This window comes from Oncorhynchus nerka, linkage group LG18 (genome assembly GCF_034236695.1).
Source record: "Oncorhynchus nerka isolate Pitt River linkage group LG18, Oner_Uvic_2.0, whole genome shotgun sequence".
Lineage (NCBI taxonomy): Eukaryota > Metazoa > Chordata > Actinopteri > Salmoniformes > Salmonidae > Oncorhynchus > Oncorhynchus nerka.
In genome coordinates, this window is record NC_088413.1 from 64,709,644 (window position 1) to 64,728,038 (window position 18,395).

Genomic DNA, 18,395 nt, shown 5'->3' on the forward strand with positions numbered 1-18,395 from the left:
TGATCCATCCTCAGTTGTCTCCTATCACAGCCATTAAACTCTGTAACCGTTTTAAAGTCACCATTGGCCTCCTGGTGAAATCCCTGAGTGTTTTTTCTTTCCTCTACGGCAACTGAGTCAGGAAGGACGCCCGTATCTTTGTAGTGACTGAGTGTATTGATACATCATCCAAAGTGTAATTTATAACTTCACCATGCTCAAAGGGATATTCAGTGTCTTCTGCGAAGGCTTTCCACTAGATGTTGGAACATTGCTGCGGGAACGTGCTTCCATTCAGCCACAAAAGCATTAGGTGAGTTTGGGCACTGATATTGAGCGATTGGGCCTGGCTCTACCAATAGGTGCCCTTCTTTGTGAGGCATTGGAAAACCTCCCTGGTCTTTGTGGTTGAATCTGTGTTTGAAATTCACCGCTCGACTGAGGGATCTTACAGATAATTTTATGTCTGGGGCACAAAGATGATGTAGTCATTCAAAAATCATGTTAAACCCTTATTGCACACAGAGTTTTACTCCTGCATTTATTTAGGCTTGCCATAATAAAGAGGTTGAATACTTATTGACTTGAGACATTTCAGCTTTACATTTTTTATGAATTTGTAAAAATGACAAAACATTATTGCGCATTGACATTATGGGTTATTGTGTGTAGGACAATGACACTAAATCTAAATCCATTTTAAAATCAGGCTGTAACACAACAAAATGTGGAAAAAGTCAAGGGGTGTGAATACTTTATGAAGGCACTGTACGTACACTACATGACCAGAAGTATGTGGACACCTGCTTAACGAACATCTCATTCTAAAATCATGGACATTAACATGGAGTTGGTCCCCCCTTTGCTGCTATAACAGCCTCCACTCTTCTGGGAAGGCTTTCCACTAGATGTTGGAACATTACTGCGGGGACTTGCTTCCATTCCACCATAAACGCATTAGTGAGGTTGGGCACTGATGTTGAGCGATTGCACCTAGATCACAGTCAGCATTCCAATTCTTTGCCCTAGCTTGACATACAGCGGATTCAAATAATCAAAGCTTGACGAGTTGGTTATTTGAATCCGCTGTGACGAGTTGGTTATTTGAATCCGCTGTGACGAGTTGGTTATTTGAATCCGCTGTGACGAGTTGGTTATTTGAATCCGCTGTGACGAGTTGGTTATTTGAATCCGCTGTGACGAGTTGGTTATTTGAATCCGCTGTGACGAGTTGGTTATTTGAATCCGCTGTGACGAGTTGGTTATTTGAATCCGCTGTGACGAGTTGGTTATTTGAATCCGCTGTGACGAGTTGGTTATTTGAATCCGCTGTGACGAGTTGGTTATTTGAATCCGCTGTGACGAGTTGGTTATTTGAATCCGCTGTGACGAGTTGGTTATTTGAATCCGCTGTGACGAGTTGGTTATTTGAATCCGCTGTGACGAGTTGGTTATTTGAATCCGCTGTGACGAGTTGGTTATTTGAATCCGCTGTGACGAGTTGGTTATTTGAATCCGCTGTGACGAGTTGGTTATTTGAATCCGCTGTGACGAGTTGGTTATTTGAATCCGCTGTGTAGTGCTTGATGGTAAGTGTGGAGAGTTGTTCTTAGAGCTTGGTATTGGACCAAATACCAGAGGCTATACATTACTGGTAGCATATTTGAACTAGTGCAACGTTTTGGTTGAAATAAAGTGAGCAGGCTGAGCTTGCATACATGAAATAAATCATACACAAAGCTGCTGAATAAAACATGTATAGTGTTAATATACACAACAGAAGTACATACAAAATGGCACAAAAGTATAAAGCTTTAGTTACATTTTTTAAATATCCTTTAGTGACAATAAATGTATTTGAGCAAGTAACAACCCCTTCTTTTCATCTGGTAACAGTTAGACTCTCCCTCCATTTAGGATCTACTGGAAACCTGGCCAGCCAGGAAGTCCCATCATACCTCATATCAGCAACCACTCACCCTCCATAGCCACCTGATGACAACATAAGCACACTTTAAGCTTCAGTGTACCAATGAAATATGGGCACCATTGCAGACAAATGATCTCTCCCTGACCCAATAACAAACAAGTAAACATATCTATTAACAGACCCAATTCATAGAACATAGCCCGGCCAATGGATATGATCATGAGAAGGCTTTGGCCCCAAATAATGCTTGTTCCCAACAGTGGAAGTGTCAGAGTAGACATTGTTGCCTGGCTTTCCTCAAATTCTGTCTACGTAGGAAAATGGGAATGTCTGATGTCTATCTATGTGATTAGCCCGGATACAATTATTGTGCCATCAACACTCTGGTGATCAGGCACGTCTCAGTCACACAAAATATTAGCCATGTTATAACAAGTAAACAAGTAAATTTCATCGGTCCTCTCTCAAAATGACATAATATGAATGACATTAGGAACATTTCAGTGGTTTTTCTACATATTCAGGTTCTCTTCATTGGATTCAAGTCAGGTGCCATTATTAAGTGGTTAAAGTGTATTGATCCATTTGTACCCATTACCCAATAGGAATGTCCCACATGAACAGAAGGTCACTGGGTAGGAGATATCAGAAACTCTTGCTATTATTCATGTGATGCCCTCTGGAGTATTTCTCATTATAAGACACATAGTTGAGTTGATTGATCCCAAAGTCCAGACAACCATGGGAATTAATGGATATCCTTTGGAGTGTCACTGAGTCAAGTAGGAACTGCAGCATCCTCAGTCTTTGGGGAGAAGGTGAGAGAATAAGAGAATGAGGAGGATTATGGGGAGACATGACAGGATTATGGTTATTAAACCATTAACACTATTGAATACTACAGTGACTATGGCCCCACTCACCTTGTTACACTGAACTAGTTAGTCTCTACTCTCTGGTCTCTCTCACATGTTGAGTAGAGGGATCTGCCACACCATGATGTTGGACACCGTCTCCTCCTGACGGGACTGTTTGGTCTTCCTGTTGACCCTGTGGTGACCCAGCCCCCCTGAAACCACCAGCAGAGAGCTGACGTCCACCTTCTGGACCCTCCTGCCCCTCTGATGGTGGGCCGGATCATTGACCAGGTCATAGATGGCCCCGTCCTCGAGCCCGTGCTCCAGAGAGCCCTGGGACAGAGCCAGGGAGCCACAGGAGGAGGACAGGGAGTCCTGGAGGGCCATGGAAGTGCAGCCTGCCTCCCCCAGCCACACTCCCCGGCCCTGGGTGGGTGTGGAGCCTGGGGTTGGAGGTGAGGAGGCCTGGGCCTTCTCCCCGTCCTTGGTGCCTCCTGGCTGGCTAGGTAGGCTGTGGCCTGGGCTGCCAGAGGGCCGGTTGCACACTGCGGCTGCCATGGTGAGGAACTTTACTGGGCCATGGTGGGCGTGGAAGGATACCATGCCCCGTCCTACGACAGCCAAATATCCAGACACGCATTACTCCGTATACAGTATAAATTTACTGGAAAATACTGTTTGTAACTACATATGTGTTTCAAATTGCCCACTTTTGGCAGTAGCCGCCAGAGACTAAGAATTCCGTAGACCAGAGGCACATGGAAACTAGCTTTGAGCCATATCAATTAAAAGACAGTATCATTGTGAGAAAGGCGCCACTAAAATATCAAGGCAGCTGGAACCTGAATGATAATCACTAAGGCCCATTAACCCATGATGTGCTCCAGTTACATTGATAAAGTCCTTAATGCACTTGGTACCCAAATCCCTTCCTTTACCCCAAAACTATGACACCAAATGGATGATTTGCCATATAATTCCTCATTGGGATTTTTAGATAATCTGGAATAATCTTCAGGGAAGATGCACCCACCTGTGACCTTGGGGATTCCCTGTAGTCTGGGGACAGAGAGGGCCACTGTCACCCCCAGGTTGGTCCCCACCAGCAGCAGACCATGGCACACCAGTAGACTGCTGACTGAGACCCTCTGGTTCCCTATGGACAGAATAGAACCAACACATCAATACTGATTCTGCAGAGTTTGTGTTAAATTATGTTGTAGAGAGCAGTTTGGAGCAGTAATCCAGGGGGCTACAGTATTGCACAAAACGTTTTGAACAGTGGGCTTTTTCAAGTTATGAAAAAAAGGTTGATAGTTAATGGTTGACCTTAATGATTTCTGGGTCAAGCTTAACACAGGAGGAGTAGGGTAGGTATTTACATTCACAGTAGGAGATAAATAGTTATTTACATTCACAGTAGGAGATAAGTAGGTATTTACATTCACAGTAGGAGATAAGTAGGTATTTACATTCACAGTAGGAGATAAGTAGTTATTTACATTCACAGTAGGAGATAAGTAGTTATTTTCATTCACAGTAGGAGATAAGTAGGTATTTACATTCACAGTAGGAGATAAGTAGTTATTTACATTCACAGTAGGAGATAAGTAGGTATTTACATTCACAGTAGGAGATAAGTAGGTATGTACATTCACAGTAGTTATTTACATTCACAGTAGGATATAAGTAGTTATTTACATTCACAGTAGGAGATAAGTAGGTATTTACATTCACAGTAGGAGATAGGTAGTTATTTACATTCACAGTAGGAGATAAGTAGTTATTTACATTCACAGTAGGAGATAAGTAGTTATTTACATTCACAGTAGGAGATAAGTAGGTATTTACATTCACAGTAGGAGATAGGTAGGTATTTACATTCACAGAAGGAGATAAGTAGTTATTTACATTCACAGTAGGAGATAAGTAGGTATTTACATTCACAGTAGGAGATAGGTAGGTATTTACATTCACAGTAGGAGATAAGTAGGTATTTACATTCAGAAGTCTCCCATAAATGAGAATGAACACAGTTAATGTGCCCCTTCCAGCGAGCCGAGGGACAGTAACATGGAGGGAGGCATTTCTGCTTAGTGTGTGGGGAGGTTACTACAGCAATAACACTTAACAGCCAATGGTCTCCAGGGCAACCGAAAGAGGAGCAAAAATAATAACAGCTCTTTTCACCAAAAAGACCACCATTATAGTCCGCTTTGGGTCAAACAAACAAACACAAAAGTGTTATGTAAATCGAGAATGAGTGAACCGTAATGTCGTAATTAAGCAAACAACTGTGGTTCTATTCAGAAAGCCTGATGCAGGCTGGGACAGAAAGGACTGTGTGTGTCCGGTCTTCCTCGTCACAAATTCAGTATGAAATATCACTTGATACTGTAAACGCAGTAATTGTTACGCTAACAGCACCTTTTAGAGGATGTGATCAATTGTGTTGTCTAGTGAACGTTTAGTGACTTGTGTGGAACTTGGTACTTGTTAACATCATCCTCAATAAGCATTACTATGGCAACAAGCAGCATTGCAAAGAGTGAACAGAAAATGTCCAGAATACCCATAATTGTTAATGCAAATGCATTTTGACAAAACCGTGATAACGGATGGAGTATGGTATGACTGCTTGAGAAAGTCTGTCAAAGCTCCAGTTGTGAGTGGCATTACCCATCATACACTGCAGTAAGAGCTGCGCAGCTAAGTCCTCGCCCTCCCATAATCCCCCAGGGCTTTGGCCAAATCAGCCGCTGATCTCTCTGCCCGACCCCTAGCTCCTCCAGAGATCACCCCTCTGAGGAACATCAGTCCTGAGTCTACAGTGCTACTCACCCAGCAGAGAACAGACCAGCATAACCCATCGCCGCACATGTGCTTGTAATGAGGGCCCCCGGTTACCAGAAACACACACACTGGGGTGCATTTCTCAATATTCTCCTTTCATAATATTTGAAGTTTCCACCCATAGGCCAAACCAAAATAAACCTGAACCAGCATCAACACGGCCCGGGCCTGTTCCAGATCCCACACCAGAGGTCTGCTTTGATCTGCAATTATCCCCCACAACTAGCAAGTTGAATTACAGCAGGGGGTTCAGATAAAAAACATACAACCTACAGTACACTACACTGATATTACACTAGCAGTAGGGTGGGTTAGATATAAAACACTGATCCTATCTCACTAAGAGATGGTTCATATCAGGCCAAAGTCTGGAACCAGAGACAGAGAGGCTACAACACTACTGTCTCCAGGCCTCTGTCTCCAGGCCTCTGTCTCCAGGCCTCTGTCTCCAGGCCTCTGTCTCCAGGCCTCTGTCTCCAGGCCTCTGTCTCCAGGCAGTCCCAGGGCCAACGTGGTGATGAAGGGGCTGGAGGTGTTGTTTCCTGGCTCTGCATGTTTATCCCCATTAGTGTCCACATGGCTGGGTATTTAGGTCAGGCCAGACAAAGCCGCCGATCTGGACACTCCTCTCCTGCACTCACATCTTCTACACTCTTATGTAGAACCTAAAAGGGTTCTTCGGCTTTCCCAATTGGAGAACCATTTGAAGAACCCTTTTTGGTTCCAGGTAGAACGCTTTTGGGTTCCTTTCTACAGAAGGTTCTATATGGAACCCAAAAGGGCTCTGCCTGGAACCAAAAAGGGTTATCCTATGTGGAAAGCCGAAGAACCCTTTTGGAACACTTTTTTTTAGAAGCGTGTAGGGCAGTGTTCGCAAACTCCGGTCCTAAAGTACTCCCAACAGTACATATTTTTTTGTTGTGGCCCCGGACAAGCACACCTGATTCTACTAGGCAACTAATCGTCAAGCCCTTGACAAGTTGAATCAGGTATTTTTGTCCGGGGCTACAACAAAAATGTGTGCTGTTGGGGCCAGGGGTTCTTGAGGACCAGAGTTGGGAAACACTGGTCTAGAGAACATCAAAGACACAGTGTGAGAACAAACTGTATTTGGAGGGTGGTTTTTGGAAGGTTTTCATAACGTTTTTCCAAATGAAAATCAACCATACCCAACCCGGTAAAGGGTTAAGGAAGGGCAGAGGAGGTACTGCAAGTAATCACCAAAGCATGTGTTTGAATAATCACTGTGAAATTCAATTGGACATAACTAAAACCGAATTACAGCCAAAGAGACCACAGTTTTGCAAAATATCTGTGAGAAATTCCTCAGTGCAATCAAAGGATTTACAAGGAATCGTTCCAACATGAGCTAGCATGAGTAGAAGAACAACCCCACCTTGAACACTGAGGACATTTCACACTCAATCACTCTCAATTCTATGCCATCAACTGTGAACCCCCTCCGGCAACTGTGAACCCCCTGTCTGAACCTGTGTTTCCTGAGGTCTGCAATAGGGTCTCAGACAAAACTAATTAACACATTCTCACAGCTCTCTGCTGGACTTCTGAAACCCCCTAAATACACAAATAGTATGTAGTTATTCTGTCTGTGTTCCTGTAGTTTGTTGCCACAGTATGTCGGGGTACATCTGGAGTCACCTCTTTAGCCTGAACAATACTACTCAAGTATCTCAAGAATGTAGCGATGCAGAGAATATAAAGTCACTGCATCCATCACCCTCCACTCTAAACAGATATTGATCGTCCCATCTTCTTTCAGCCAAACAGCTTGAATGGCACTACAGTCAGCAGGCTCTGCAGAAACAGCACATTCTCTGGCCTAGTCAATCAATCTGACAGCAGCTGCCAACAACTAAATAAGTGCCAAGGTGGAACATTGTGGAAAGCCAAACCCAGGCTTGCAGGGGCAAACAATATAACTCCCTCCACGGAGAGAAATCTGAACTTGCCCTGACAAATCACATGCACATGTTTAGCCAGTGCAGGCCGCCAGTTTAGACCGTGGTTGAAGAGAACCAGGTGAGGGTGATACAGTGGGGGTTGGATCAGTTGAATGGTCCACTGGAAGAGATGATAGAAGGAAAACAGAGTCCCATGACAGAGAGATACTGTAGATAGGACATTAACCCATCGCTGTCATCAGAGGAAGTCAGACCGTAATGTGATGTGCACACAGCCTTGGCCTAGAGGAGGAAGTATTTCAAGTCGCTGGTCCAAGGTCTCTCGTTCAGAGAAACTTCCTCTGTGGTTGATGCCTCTTATTAAGTAAATAAGTCATCCAGACAGGCTTATCATTCACATCTCTGTTAAAAGCCATTCTACTGCTCAACCTCAGAACTAGTTGGGCTGAGTTTCTCAGAAGGCTAGGTGTAGGGTAAGTTACTGACTGGACATTCAAAGCATGCTGTGCTGAATGAAAGTGTACTCTTGCTTTTCCACAAACAACCACAAAGTGATCCCTTAGGTTTATGCAATACTTGACTAAATTGCCTATTCAAATATTGAAGCACTATTGAATATGCAACTAAAGCATGCATGATGGAACATATGCCAAGATTTAGTAAGGTTTACTGTGCAACGAAGTCATGATACAATGGTGTTGCCTGGCTACCCAAACTCATTGCTCTAGCCAAACGCTACGCCCACGGAAGTTATTTTCTTCTCCGCAATGAGTCTGGATCCGAGTAACTCCCCGGCGATTTCTAGAATGAAAATCCATTCTAGACTGTCCGATTGGTCCCATAAACCAATGGGTAGGGCCAGAGCCAGAACACATGTGGGTAAAGCAGCGTTTCAAAAATTCTTTATTTGCTGTGATACTCTGATTGGTTAGAGATTATCCAATCGCTGATGACTTTGTTCTGTACAACACCCCTTCATTTTGACATCAACACAAACAACTTAAATGATGGCAGTCTCAGACTGAAGTATGTAGCGAACGATAGATCAGAGGAAGAATTCAGTTTGAGTTGTCAGGCAAATGATGATGTCCCTTGCTGTAATGCAATACATTACATTAGACTGCTTAAATGAGTTATCAAATGGAACTCCCATGTGTTGTACTTTGTTGTGGCTAGTAAGTATTTTATAGGTTTCCTGAAACAAGCCAGATTGCAGGAGGTCTGCAATAGGTCTGCAATAGACACTAAAGACTGCTGAGAAAACTAGTTCACTTAAACACACGTCTCACAGCTCTCTGTCGGTCTTCTGAAACCCTCTAAATACACAAATAGTATGTAGTCAGTCTGTCTGTGTTCCTGTAGTTTGTTCCCACAGTATGTAGGGGTGCATCTGGAGAGAGCAAAGTACAAAACCTTATGGTAATAATGGATGAGGCCACTAAAATACTCAACTATGTACACACAGTCTAGGGCTTATAAACAATGGGCAGAACTCAGATAATGATAGAACTGTTTATTACACTTTTAAAAGGAGACTGTGATGTGTTCCTGTAGGCTAGTCATTACTGGTGACCACAAAACACACACACACACACAATGTAAAAATAATTACTCCATGGCAGAGTCCAGCTTGAAATAATTCAAATTGAAATCTAAACAGTCGACTGGACGGTATCTTCAAAATACTGTACAGGGTCAGAGAGGAAAACTGTAACTAGCTGGATATAAAACCTTCATGACAACATCACAGGACAAACCTCCCAAAACCTTATAACAACAAGGCTGGCTGTACAGTATTCCATTTACTACAGTAGAACTGATTATAGGAGGCTAACAGCTGCAACTGACAATATTTTTTTATTTTTTTATTTTTTTATTTCACCTTTATTTAACCAGGTAGGCTAGTTGAGAACAGGTTCTCATTTGCAACTGCGACCTGGCCAAGATAAAGCATAGCAGAGTGAACAGACAACACAGAGTTACACATGGAGTAAACAATTAACAAGTCAATAACGCAGTAGAGAAAAAAAGGGGAGTCTATATACAACTATATACAATGTGTGCAAAAGGCATGAGGAGGTAGGCGAATAATTACAATATTGCAGATTAACACTGGAGTGATAAATGATCAGATGATCATGTACAGGTAGGGATATTTGTGTGCAAAAGAGCAGAAAAGTAAATAAATAAAAACTGTGGGGATGAGGTAGGTGAAAATGGGTGGGCTATTTACCAATAGATTATGTACAGCTGCAGCGATCGGTTAGCTGCTCAGATAGCTGATGTTTGAAGTTGGTGAGGGAGATGAAAGTCTCCAACTTCAGCGATTTTTGCAATTCGTTCCAGTCACAGGCAGCAGAGTACTGGAACGAAAGGCAGCCGAATGAGGTGTTGGCTTTGGGGATGCTCAATGAGATACACCTGCTGGAGCGCGTGCTACGGATGGGTGTTGCCATCGTGACCAGTGAGCTGAGATAAGGCGGAGCTTTGCCTAGCATGGCCTTGTAGATGACCTGGAGCCAGTGGGTCTGGCGACGAATATGTAGCGAGGGCCAGCCGACTAGAGCATACAAGTCGCAGTGGTGGGTAGTATAAGGTGCTTTAGTGACAAAACGGATGGCACTGTGATAAACTGCATCCAGTTTGCTGAGAAGAGTGTTGGAAGCCATTTTGTAGATGACATCGCCGAAGTCGAGGATCGGTAGGATAGTCAGTTTTACTAGGTAAGCTTGGCAGCGTGAGTGAAGGAGGCTTTGTTGCGGAATAGAAAGCCGACTCTTGATTTGATTTTCGATTGGAGATGTTTGATATGGGTCTGGAAGGAGAGTTTGCAGTCTAGCCAGACACCTAGGTACTTATAGGTGTCCACATATTCAAGGTCGGAACCATCCAGTGTGGTGATGCTAGTCGGGCAAGCGGGTGCAGGCAGCGATCGGTTGAAAAGCATGCATTTGGTTTTACTAGCGTTTAAGAGCAGTTGGAGGCCACGGAAGGAGTGTTGTATGGCATTGAAGCTCGATTGGAGGTTAGGTAGCACAGTGTCCAATGACGGGCCGAAAGTGTATAGAATGGTGTCGTCTGCGTAGAGGTGGATCAGGGAATCGCCCGCAGCAAGAGCAACATCATTGATATACACAGAGAAAAGAGTCGGCCCGAGAATTGAACCCTGTGGCACCCCCATAGAGACTGCCAGAGGACCGGACAACATGCCCTCCGATTTGACACACTGAACTCTGTCTGCAAAGTAATTGGTGAACCAGGCAAGGCAGTCATCCAAAAAAAAAAAAAAAAGCCTTGGCAAGGTCGATGAAGACGGCTGCACAGTACTGTCTTTTATCGATGGCGGTTATGATGTCGTTTAGTACCTTGAGTGTGGCTGAGGTGCACCCGTGACCGGCTCGGAAACCAGATTGCATAGCGGAGAAGGTACGGTGGGATTCGAGATGGTCAGTGACCTGTTTGTTGACTTGGCTTTCGAAGACCTTAGATAGGCAGGGCAGAATGGATATAGGTCTGTAACAGTTTGGGTCCAGGGTGTCTCCCCCTTTGAAGAGGGGGATGACTGCGGCAGCTTTCCAATCCTTGGGGATCTCAGACGATATGAAAGAGAGGTTGAACAGGCTGGTAATAGGGGTTGCGACAACGGCGGCGGATAGTTTCAGAAATAGAGGGTCCAGATTGTCAAGCCCAGCTGATTTATACGGGTCCAGGTTTTGCAGCTCTTTCAGAACATCTGCTATCTGGATTTGGGTAAAGGAGAACCTGGAGAGGCTTGGGCGAGGAGCTGCGGGGGCCGGAGCTGTTGGCCGAGGTAGGAGTAGCCAGGCGGAAGGCATGGCCAGCCGTTGAGAAATGCTTGTTGAAGTTTTCGTTAATCATGGATTTGTCGGTGGTGACCGTGTTCCCTAGCCTCAGTGCAGTGGGCAGCTGGGAGGAGGTGCTCTTGTTCTCCATGGACTTCACAGTGTCCCAGAACTTTTTGGAGTTGGAGCTACAGGATGCAAACTTCTGCCTGAAGAAGCTGGCCTTAGCTTTCCTGACTGACTGCGTGTATTGGTTCCTGACTTCCCTGAACAGTTGCATATCGCGGGGACTGTTCGATGCTATTGCAGTCCGCCACAGGATGTTTTTGTGCTGGTCGAGGGCAGTCAGGTCTGGAGTGAACCAAGGGCTGTATCTGTTCTTAGTTCTGCATTTTTGAACGGAGCATGCTTATCTAATATGGTGAGGAAGTTACTCTTAAAGAATGACCAGGCATCCTCAACTGACGGGATGAGGTCAATGTCCTTCCAGGATACCCGGGCCAGGTCGATTAGAAAGGCCTGCTCACAGAAGTGTTTTAGGGAGCGTTTGACAGTGATGAGGGGTGGTCGTTTGACTGCGGCACCGTAGCGGATACAGGCAATGAGGCAGTGGTCGCTGAGATCCTGGTTGAAGACAGCGGAGGTGTATTTGGAGGGCCAGTTGGTCAGGATGACGTCTATGAGGGTGCCCTTGCTTACAGAGTTAGGGTTGTACCTGGTGGGTTCCTTGATGATTTGTGTGAGATTGAGGGCATCTAGCTTAGATTGTAGGACTGCCGGGGTGTTAAGCATATCCCAGTTTAGGTCACCTAACAGAACAAACTCAGAAGCTAGATGGGGGGCAATCAATTCACAAATGGTGTCCAGGGCACAGCTGGGAGCTGAGGGGGTCGGTAGCAGGCGGCAACAGTGAGAGACTTATTTCTGGAGAGAGTAATTTTCAGAATTAGTAGTTCGAACTGTTTGGGTATGGACCTGGAAAGTATGACATTACTTTGCAGGCTATCTCTGCAGTAGACTGCGACTCCTCCCCCTTTGGCAGTTCTATCTTGACGGAAGATGTTATAGTTGGGTATGGAAATCTCTGAATTTTTGGTGGCCTTCCTGAGCCAGGATTCAGACACGGCAAGGACATCAGGGTTAGCAGAGTGTGCTAAAGCAGTGAGTAAAACAAACTTAGGGAGGAGGCTTCTAATGTTGACATGCATGAAACCAAGGCTTTTTCGATCACAGAAGTCAACAAATGAGGGTGCCTGGGGACATGCAGGGCCCGGGTTTACCTCCACATCACCCGCGGAACAGAGAAGGAGTAGTATGAGGGTGCGGCTAAGGGCTATCAAAACTGGTCGCCTAGAGCGTTGGGGACAGAGAATAAGAGGAGCAGGTTTCTGGGCATGGTAGAATATATTCAGGGCATAATGCACAGACAGGGGTATGGTGGGGTGCGGGTACGGCGGAGGTAAGCCCAGGCACTGGGTGATGATGAGAGAGGTTTTATCTCTGGACATGCTGGTTGTAATGGGTGAGGTCACCGCATATGTGGGAGGTGGGACAGAGGAGGTATCAGGGGTGTGAGGAATAGGACTAGGGGCTCCATTGTGAACTAAAACAATGATAACTAACCTGAGCAACAGTATACAAGGCATATTGACATTTGAGAGAGACATACAGCGAGGCATACAGTGAAACACAGGTGTTGAATTGGGAAAGCTAGCTAAAACAGTGGGTGAGACAACAGCTAATCAGCTAGCATAACAACAGCAGGTGAGATGGCATTGACTAGGCAACTCGGCCGACAGATAAAACAAACAAGCAGAATGGAGTACCGTGATTAATGGACAGTCCAGCGTGCATCAGCTATGTAGCCAAGTGATCAGAGTCCAGGGGTTTGTGCAATATACAGGATCAACCCTCAAAAGTCTAATTTTAAAAAATGGAGCTGTTGTAGTAATATTAAAGACCAGCTACAGATAGAAGAGAGATTATGACTAGTCCTCTATAGAACACTCACTATTCACAACACAGCTGTCTCTGATGAAGATCCTCAGACTCTGGTCTGTTTGATTATTACATTCTCAACTATTTGACCCGTCGTGGTGATTGAGACGAGCTTTACTACCAATGACGTCAAACAGAAGTTGTCACACAGATTGCTTAACATTTTGCCGCGTTCATTTGCTAGTCGGAACGAGAAAAACCCTTGACATTTTCCACATTTTGTTACGCAACAGCCTTATTCTAAAATGCATTAAATGTTTTTTCCCCTCATCAATCTACACACAATACCCCATAATGACAAAGCAAAAACAGGTTTAGACATTTTTGCAAATGTATATATATAAAAAATAAAAATAACTAGATTATTCAGACCCTTTACTCTGTACTTTGTTGAAGCTTTGGCAGTGATTACAGCCTCGAGTCTTGTTGGGAAGGATGCTACAAGCTTTGCACACATGTATTTGGGGAGTTTCCCCCATTCTTCTCTGCATATCATTCACCCATTCTTCTCTGCATATCATCTCAAGCTCTGTCAGGTTGTATTTGTATGTGGAGCGTCGCTGCACAGCTATTTTCAGTTCTCTCCAGAGATGTTCGATCGGATTCAAGTCAGGGCTCTGGCTGGGCCACTCAAAGACATCCAGAGACTTGTCCCGAAGCCACTCCTGCATTGTCTTGGCTGTGTGCTTAGGGTCGTTGTCCTGTTGTAAGATGAACCCTCACCCCAGTCTGAGGTCCTGAGCGCTCTGGAGCAGGTTTTCATCAAGGATCTCTCTGTACTTTGCTCCATTCATCTTTCACTCGATCCTGACTAGTCTCCCAGTCCCTGCCGATACAAAACATGCACACAGCATGATGCTGCCACCACAATGCTTCACCGTAGCGATGATGCCAGGTTTCCTCCAGACATGATGCTTGGCATTCAGGCCAAAGAGTTCAATCTTGGGTACATCAGACCAGAGAATCTTGTTTCATGGTCAGAGTCCTTTAGGCGCATTTGGAAAACTCCAAGCGAGCTGTCATGTACCTTTTACTGAGGAGTGGCTTCCGTCTGGCCACTCTACCATAAATGCCTTATTGGTGGAGTGCTGTAGAGATGGTTGTCCTTCTGGAAGGTTCTCCCATCTCCACAGAGGAACTCTGGAGCTCTGTCAGAGTGACCATCGGGTACTTGGTCACCTCCCTGACCAAGGCCCTTTCCCCCGATTGCTCAGTTTGGCCAGGCAGCCAGCTCTAGGAAGGATTTCTTCCATTTTAAGAATGATGGAGGCCACGGTGTTCTTGGGGACCTTCAATGCTGCAGACATTTTTTGATACCCTGCCCCAGATCTGTGCCTTGACACAATCCTGTCTCCGAGCTAATTGGACAATTCCTTTGACCTCATGGCTTGGTTTTTGCTCTAACATGCACTGTCAACTGTGGTACCTTATATAGACAGGTGTGTGTCTTTCCAAGTGATCTCCAATTAATTGAATTGACCAAAGGTGGACTCCAATCAAGTTGTTGAAACATCTCAAGGATGATCAATGGAAACAGGATGCACCTGAGCTCAATTTCGAGACACATAGCAAAGGGTCTGAATACTTAAGTCAATAAAGTATTTCTGTATTTTATATGCAATAAATTAGCAACATTTTCAAAAAACCTGTTTTCACTTTGTCATTATGGGCTATTGTGTGTAGATTGATGAGTAAAACATTTAATTTAATCAATTTTAGAATAAGGCTGTAACGTAACAAAATGTGGAAAAAGTCAAGGGGTCTGAATACTTTCTGAATGCACTGTATCTATGCACACACCGTGACTGTGATCTTATTTCAGATAGTCACTGAGCCAGGCAGCCCTTTGATATTTGGAGAAAAACACACTCAAGTACATGACGACCTGACGACTGACTGTCAAATGGGATACATTTCTACTTTCAGAGGACTGCTCTGTTCTTGCAAAAAAAAAAAAACTGTTCATTGCCAGTCCACCATAAGGATCCAATCAATGACTTTGGAGGACACAAAGAGAACAAAATGACATGGGTACTGGTGGTTTGTGCAAACAGAGTTGAAAAGACTGCGTCTGTATTATAAATCACAGTACTGGAGGATGGAAACAGTGCTGCTGTATACTGATATCCTGAAGGTGAGGTTCACCTTTGAGTGTGTGGTGGGTGGTGTAGAGTGGGTATTTTTTTAGGATGCTATCATCTACTGTGTTAGAGAAAATGTGTTTTCAGAGCTGGCAAAAATGTCTCTCATACTAGAGTATATTGTGTAAAGCAGTGAACTTGTTCATACCTTGTGTTGACAGTGCTGTAAGATACATACTAGTGTGACATGATAATGATGTCTTACCAGCCAGTATGTTGTGTACAGGTGTGGTAATGTTATCATGTATCTATACAGCCAGGATGTTGTGTACAGGTGTGGTAATGTTATCATGTATCTATACAGCCAGTATGTTGTGTACAGGTGTGGTAATGTTATCATGTATCTATACAGCCAGTATGTTGTGTACAGGTATGGTAATGTTATCATGTATCTATACAGCCAGTATGTTGTGTACAGGTGTGGTAATGTTATCATGTATCTATACAGCCAGTATGTTGTGTACAGGTGTGGTAATGTTATCATGTATCTATACAGCCAGTATGTTGTGTACAGGTGTGGTAATGTTATCATGTATCTATACAGCCAGTATGTTGTGTACAGGTGTGGTAATGTTATCATGTATCTATACAGCCAGGATGTTGTATACAGGTGTGGTAATGTTATTATGTATCTATACAGCCAGTATGTTGTGTACAGGTGTGGTAATGTTATCATGTATCTATACAGCCAGTATGTTGTGTACAGGTGTGGTAATGTTATTATGTATCTATACAGCCAGTATGTTGTGTACAGGTGTGGTAATGTTATCATGTATCTATACAGCCAGTATGTTGTGTACAGGTGTGGTAATGTTATCATGTATCTATACAGCCAGTATGTTGTGTACAGGTGTGGTAATGTTATCATGCATCTATACAGCCAGTATGTTGTGTACAGGTGTGGTAATGTTATCATGTATCTATACAGCCAGGATGTTGTGTACAGGTGTGGTAATGTTATCATGTATCTATACAGCCAGTATGTTGTGTACAGGTGTGGTAATGTTATCATGTATCTATACAGCCAGTATGTTGTGTACAGGTATGGTAATGTTATCATGCATCTATACAGCCAGTATGTTGTGTACAGGTGTGGTAATGTTATCATGTATCTTACCAGCCAGGATGTTGTGTACAGGTGTGGTAATGTTATCATGTATCTATACAGCCAGGATGTTGTGTACAGGTGTGGTAATGTTATCATGTATCTATAGAGCCAGTATGTTGTGTACAGGTGTGGTAATGTTATCATGTATCTATACAGCCAGTGTGTTGTGTACAGGTGTGGTAATGTTATCATGCATCTTACCAGCCAGTATGTTGTGTACAGGTGTGGTAATGTTATTATGTATCTATACAGCCAGGATGTTGTGTACAGGTGTGGTAATGTTATTATGTATCTATACAGCCAGTATGTTGTGTACAGGTATGGTAATGTTATCATGCATCTATACAGCCAGGATGTTGTGTACAGGTGTGGTAATGTTATCATGTATCTATACAGCCAGTGTGTTGTGTACAGGTGTGGTAATGTTATCATGTATCTATACAGCCAGTATGTTGTGTACAGGTGTGGTAATGTTATCATGTATCTATACAGCCAGTATGTTGTGTACAGGTGTGGTAATGTTATTATGTATCTATACAGCCAGGATGTTGTGTACAGGTGTGGTAATGTTATTATGTATCTATACAGCCAGTATGTTGTGTACAGGTGTGGTAATGTTATTATGTATCTATACAGCCAGTATGTTGTGTACAGGTGTGGTAATGTTATCATGTATCTATACAGCCAGTATGTTGTGTACAGGTGTGGTAATGTTATCATGTATCTATACAGCCAGTATGTTGTGTACAGGTATGGTAATGTTATTATGTATCTTACCAGCCAGTATGTTGTGTACAGGTATGGTAATGTTATCATGTATCTATACAGCCAGGATGTTGTGTACAGGTATGGTAATGTTATTATGTATCTATACAGCCAGTATGTTGTGTACAGGTGTGGTAATGTTATTATGTATCTATACAGCCAGTATGTTGTGTACAGGTATGGTAATGTTATCATGCATCTATACAGCCAGTATGTTGTGTACAGGTATGGTAATGTTATTATGTATCTATACAGCCAGTATGTTGTGTACAGGTGTGGTAATGTTATCATGTATCTATACAGCCAGTATGTTGTGTACAGGTATGGTAATGTTATCATGCATCTATACAGCCAGTATGTTGTGTACAGGTGTGGTAATGTTATCATGTATCTTACCAGCCAGGATGTTGTGTACAGGTGTGGTAATGTTATCATGTATCTATACAGCCAGTATGCTGTGTACAGGTGTGGTAATGTTATTATGTATCTATACAGCCAGTATGTTGTGTACAGGTGTGGTAATGTTATTATGTATCTATACAGCCAGTATGTTGTGTACAGGTATGGTAATGTTGTCATGTATCTATACAGCCAGTATGTTGTGTACAGGTATGGTAATGTTATCATGTATCTTACCAGCCAGTATGTTGTGTACAGGTATGGTAATGTTATCATGTATCTTACCAGCCAGTATGTTGTGTACAGGTGTGGTAATGTTATTATGTATCTATACAGCCAGGATGTTGTGTACAGGTATGGTAATGTTATTATGTATCTATACAGCCAGTATGTTGTGTACAGGTGTGGTAATGTTATTATGTATCTATACAGCCAGTATGTTGTGTACAGGTTTTGGTAATGTTATTATGTATCTATACAGCCAGTAGGTTGTGTACAGGTATGGTAATGTTATTATGTATCTTACCAGCCAGTATGTTGTGTACAGGTATGGTAATGTTATCATGTATCTATACAGCCAGTATGTTGTGTACAGGTGTGGTAATGTTATCATGTATCTATACAGCCAGTAGGTTGTGTA

General features: G+C 43.4%; 1 protein-coding gene across 1 annotated transcript in view; it reads right to left on the bottom strand.

The window, feature by feature from the left end:
• Nucleotides 1-1,723: 1,723 nt before the first annotated feature.
• Nucleotides 1,724-18,395, bottom strand: part of LOC115146340 (rho guanine nucleotide exchange factor 10-like) — an 82,608-nt gene continuing 65,936 nt past the window's right edge. The window contains 3 exon segments of the mRNA XM_029688363.2: nucleotides 1,724-2,714; nucleotides 2,833-3,377; nucleotides 3,800-3,922. Of these exon segments, the coding sequence (XP_029544223.2) occupies nucleotides 2,875-3,377; nucleotides 3,800-3,922 (626 nt within the window). The 3' untranslated portion in view covers nucleotides 1,724-2,714; nucleotides 2,833-2,874.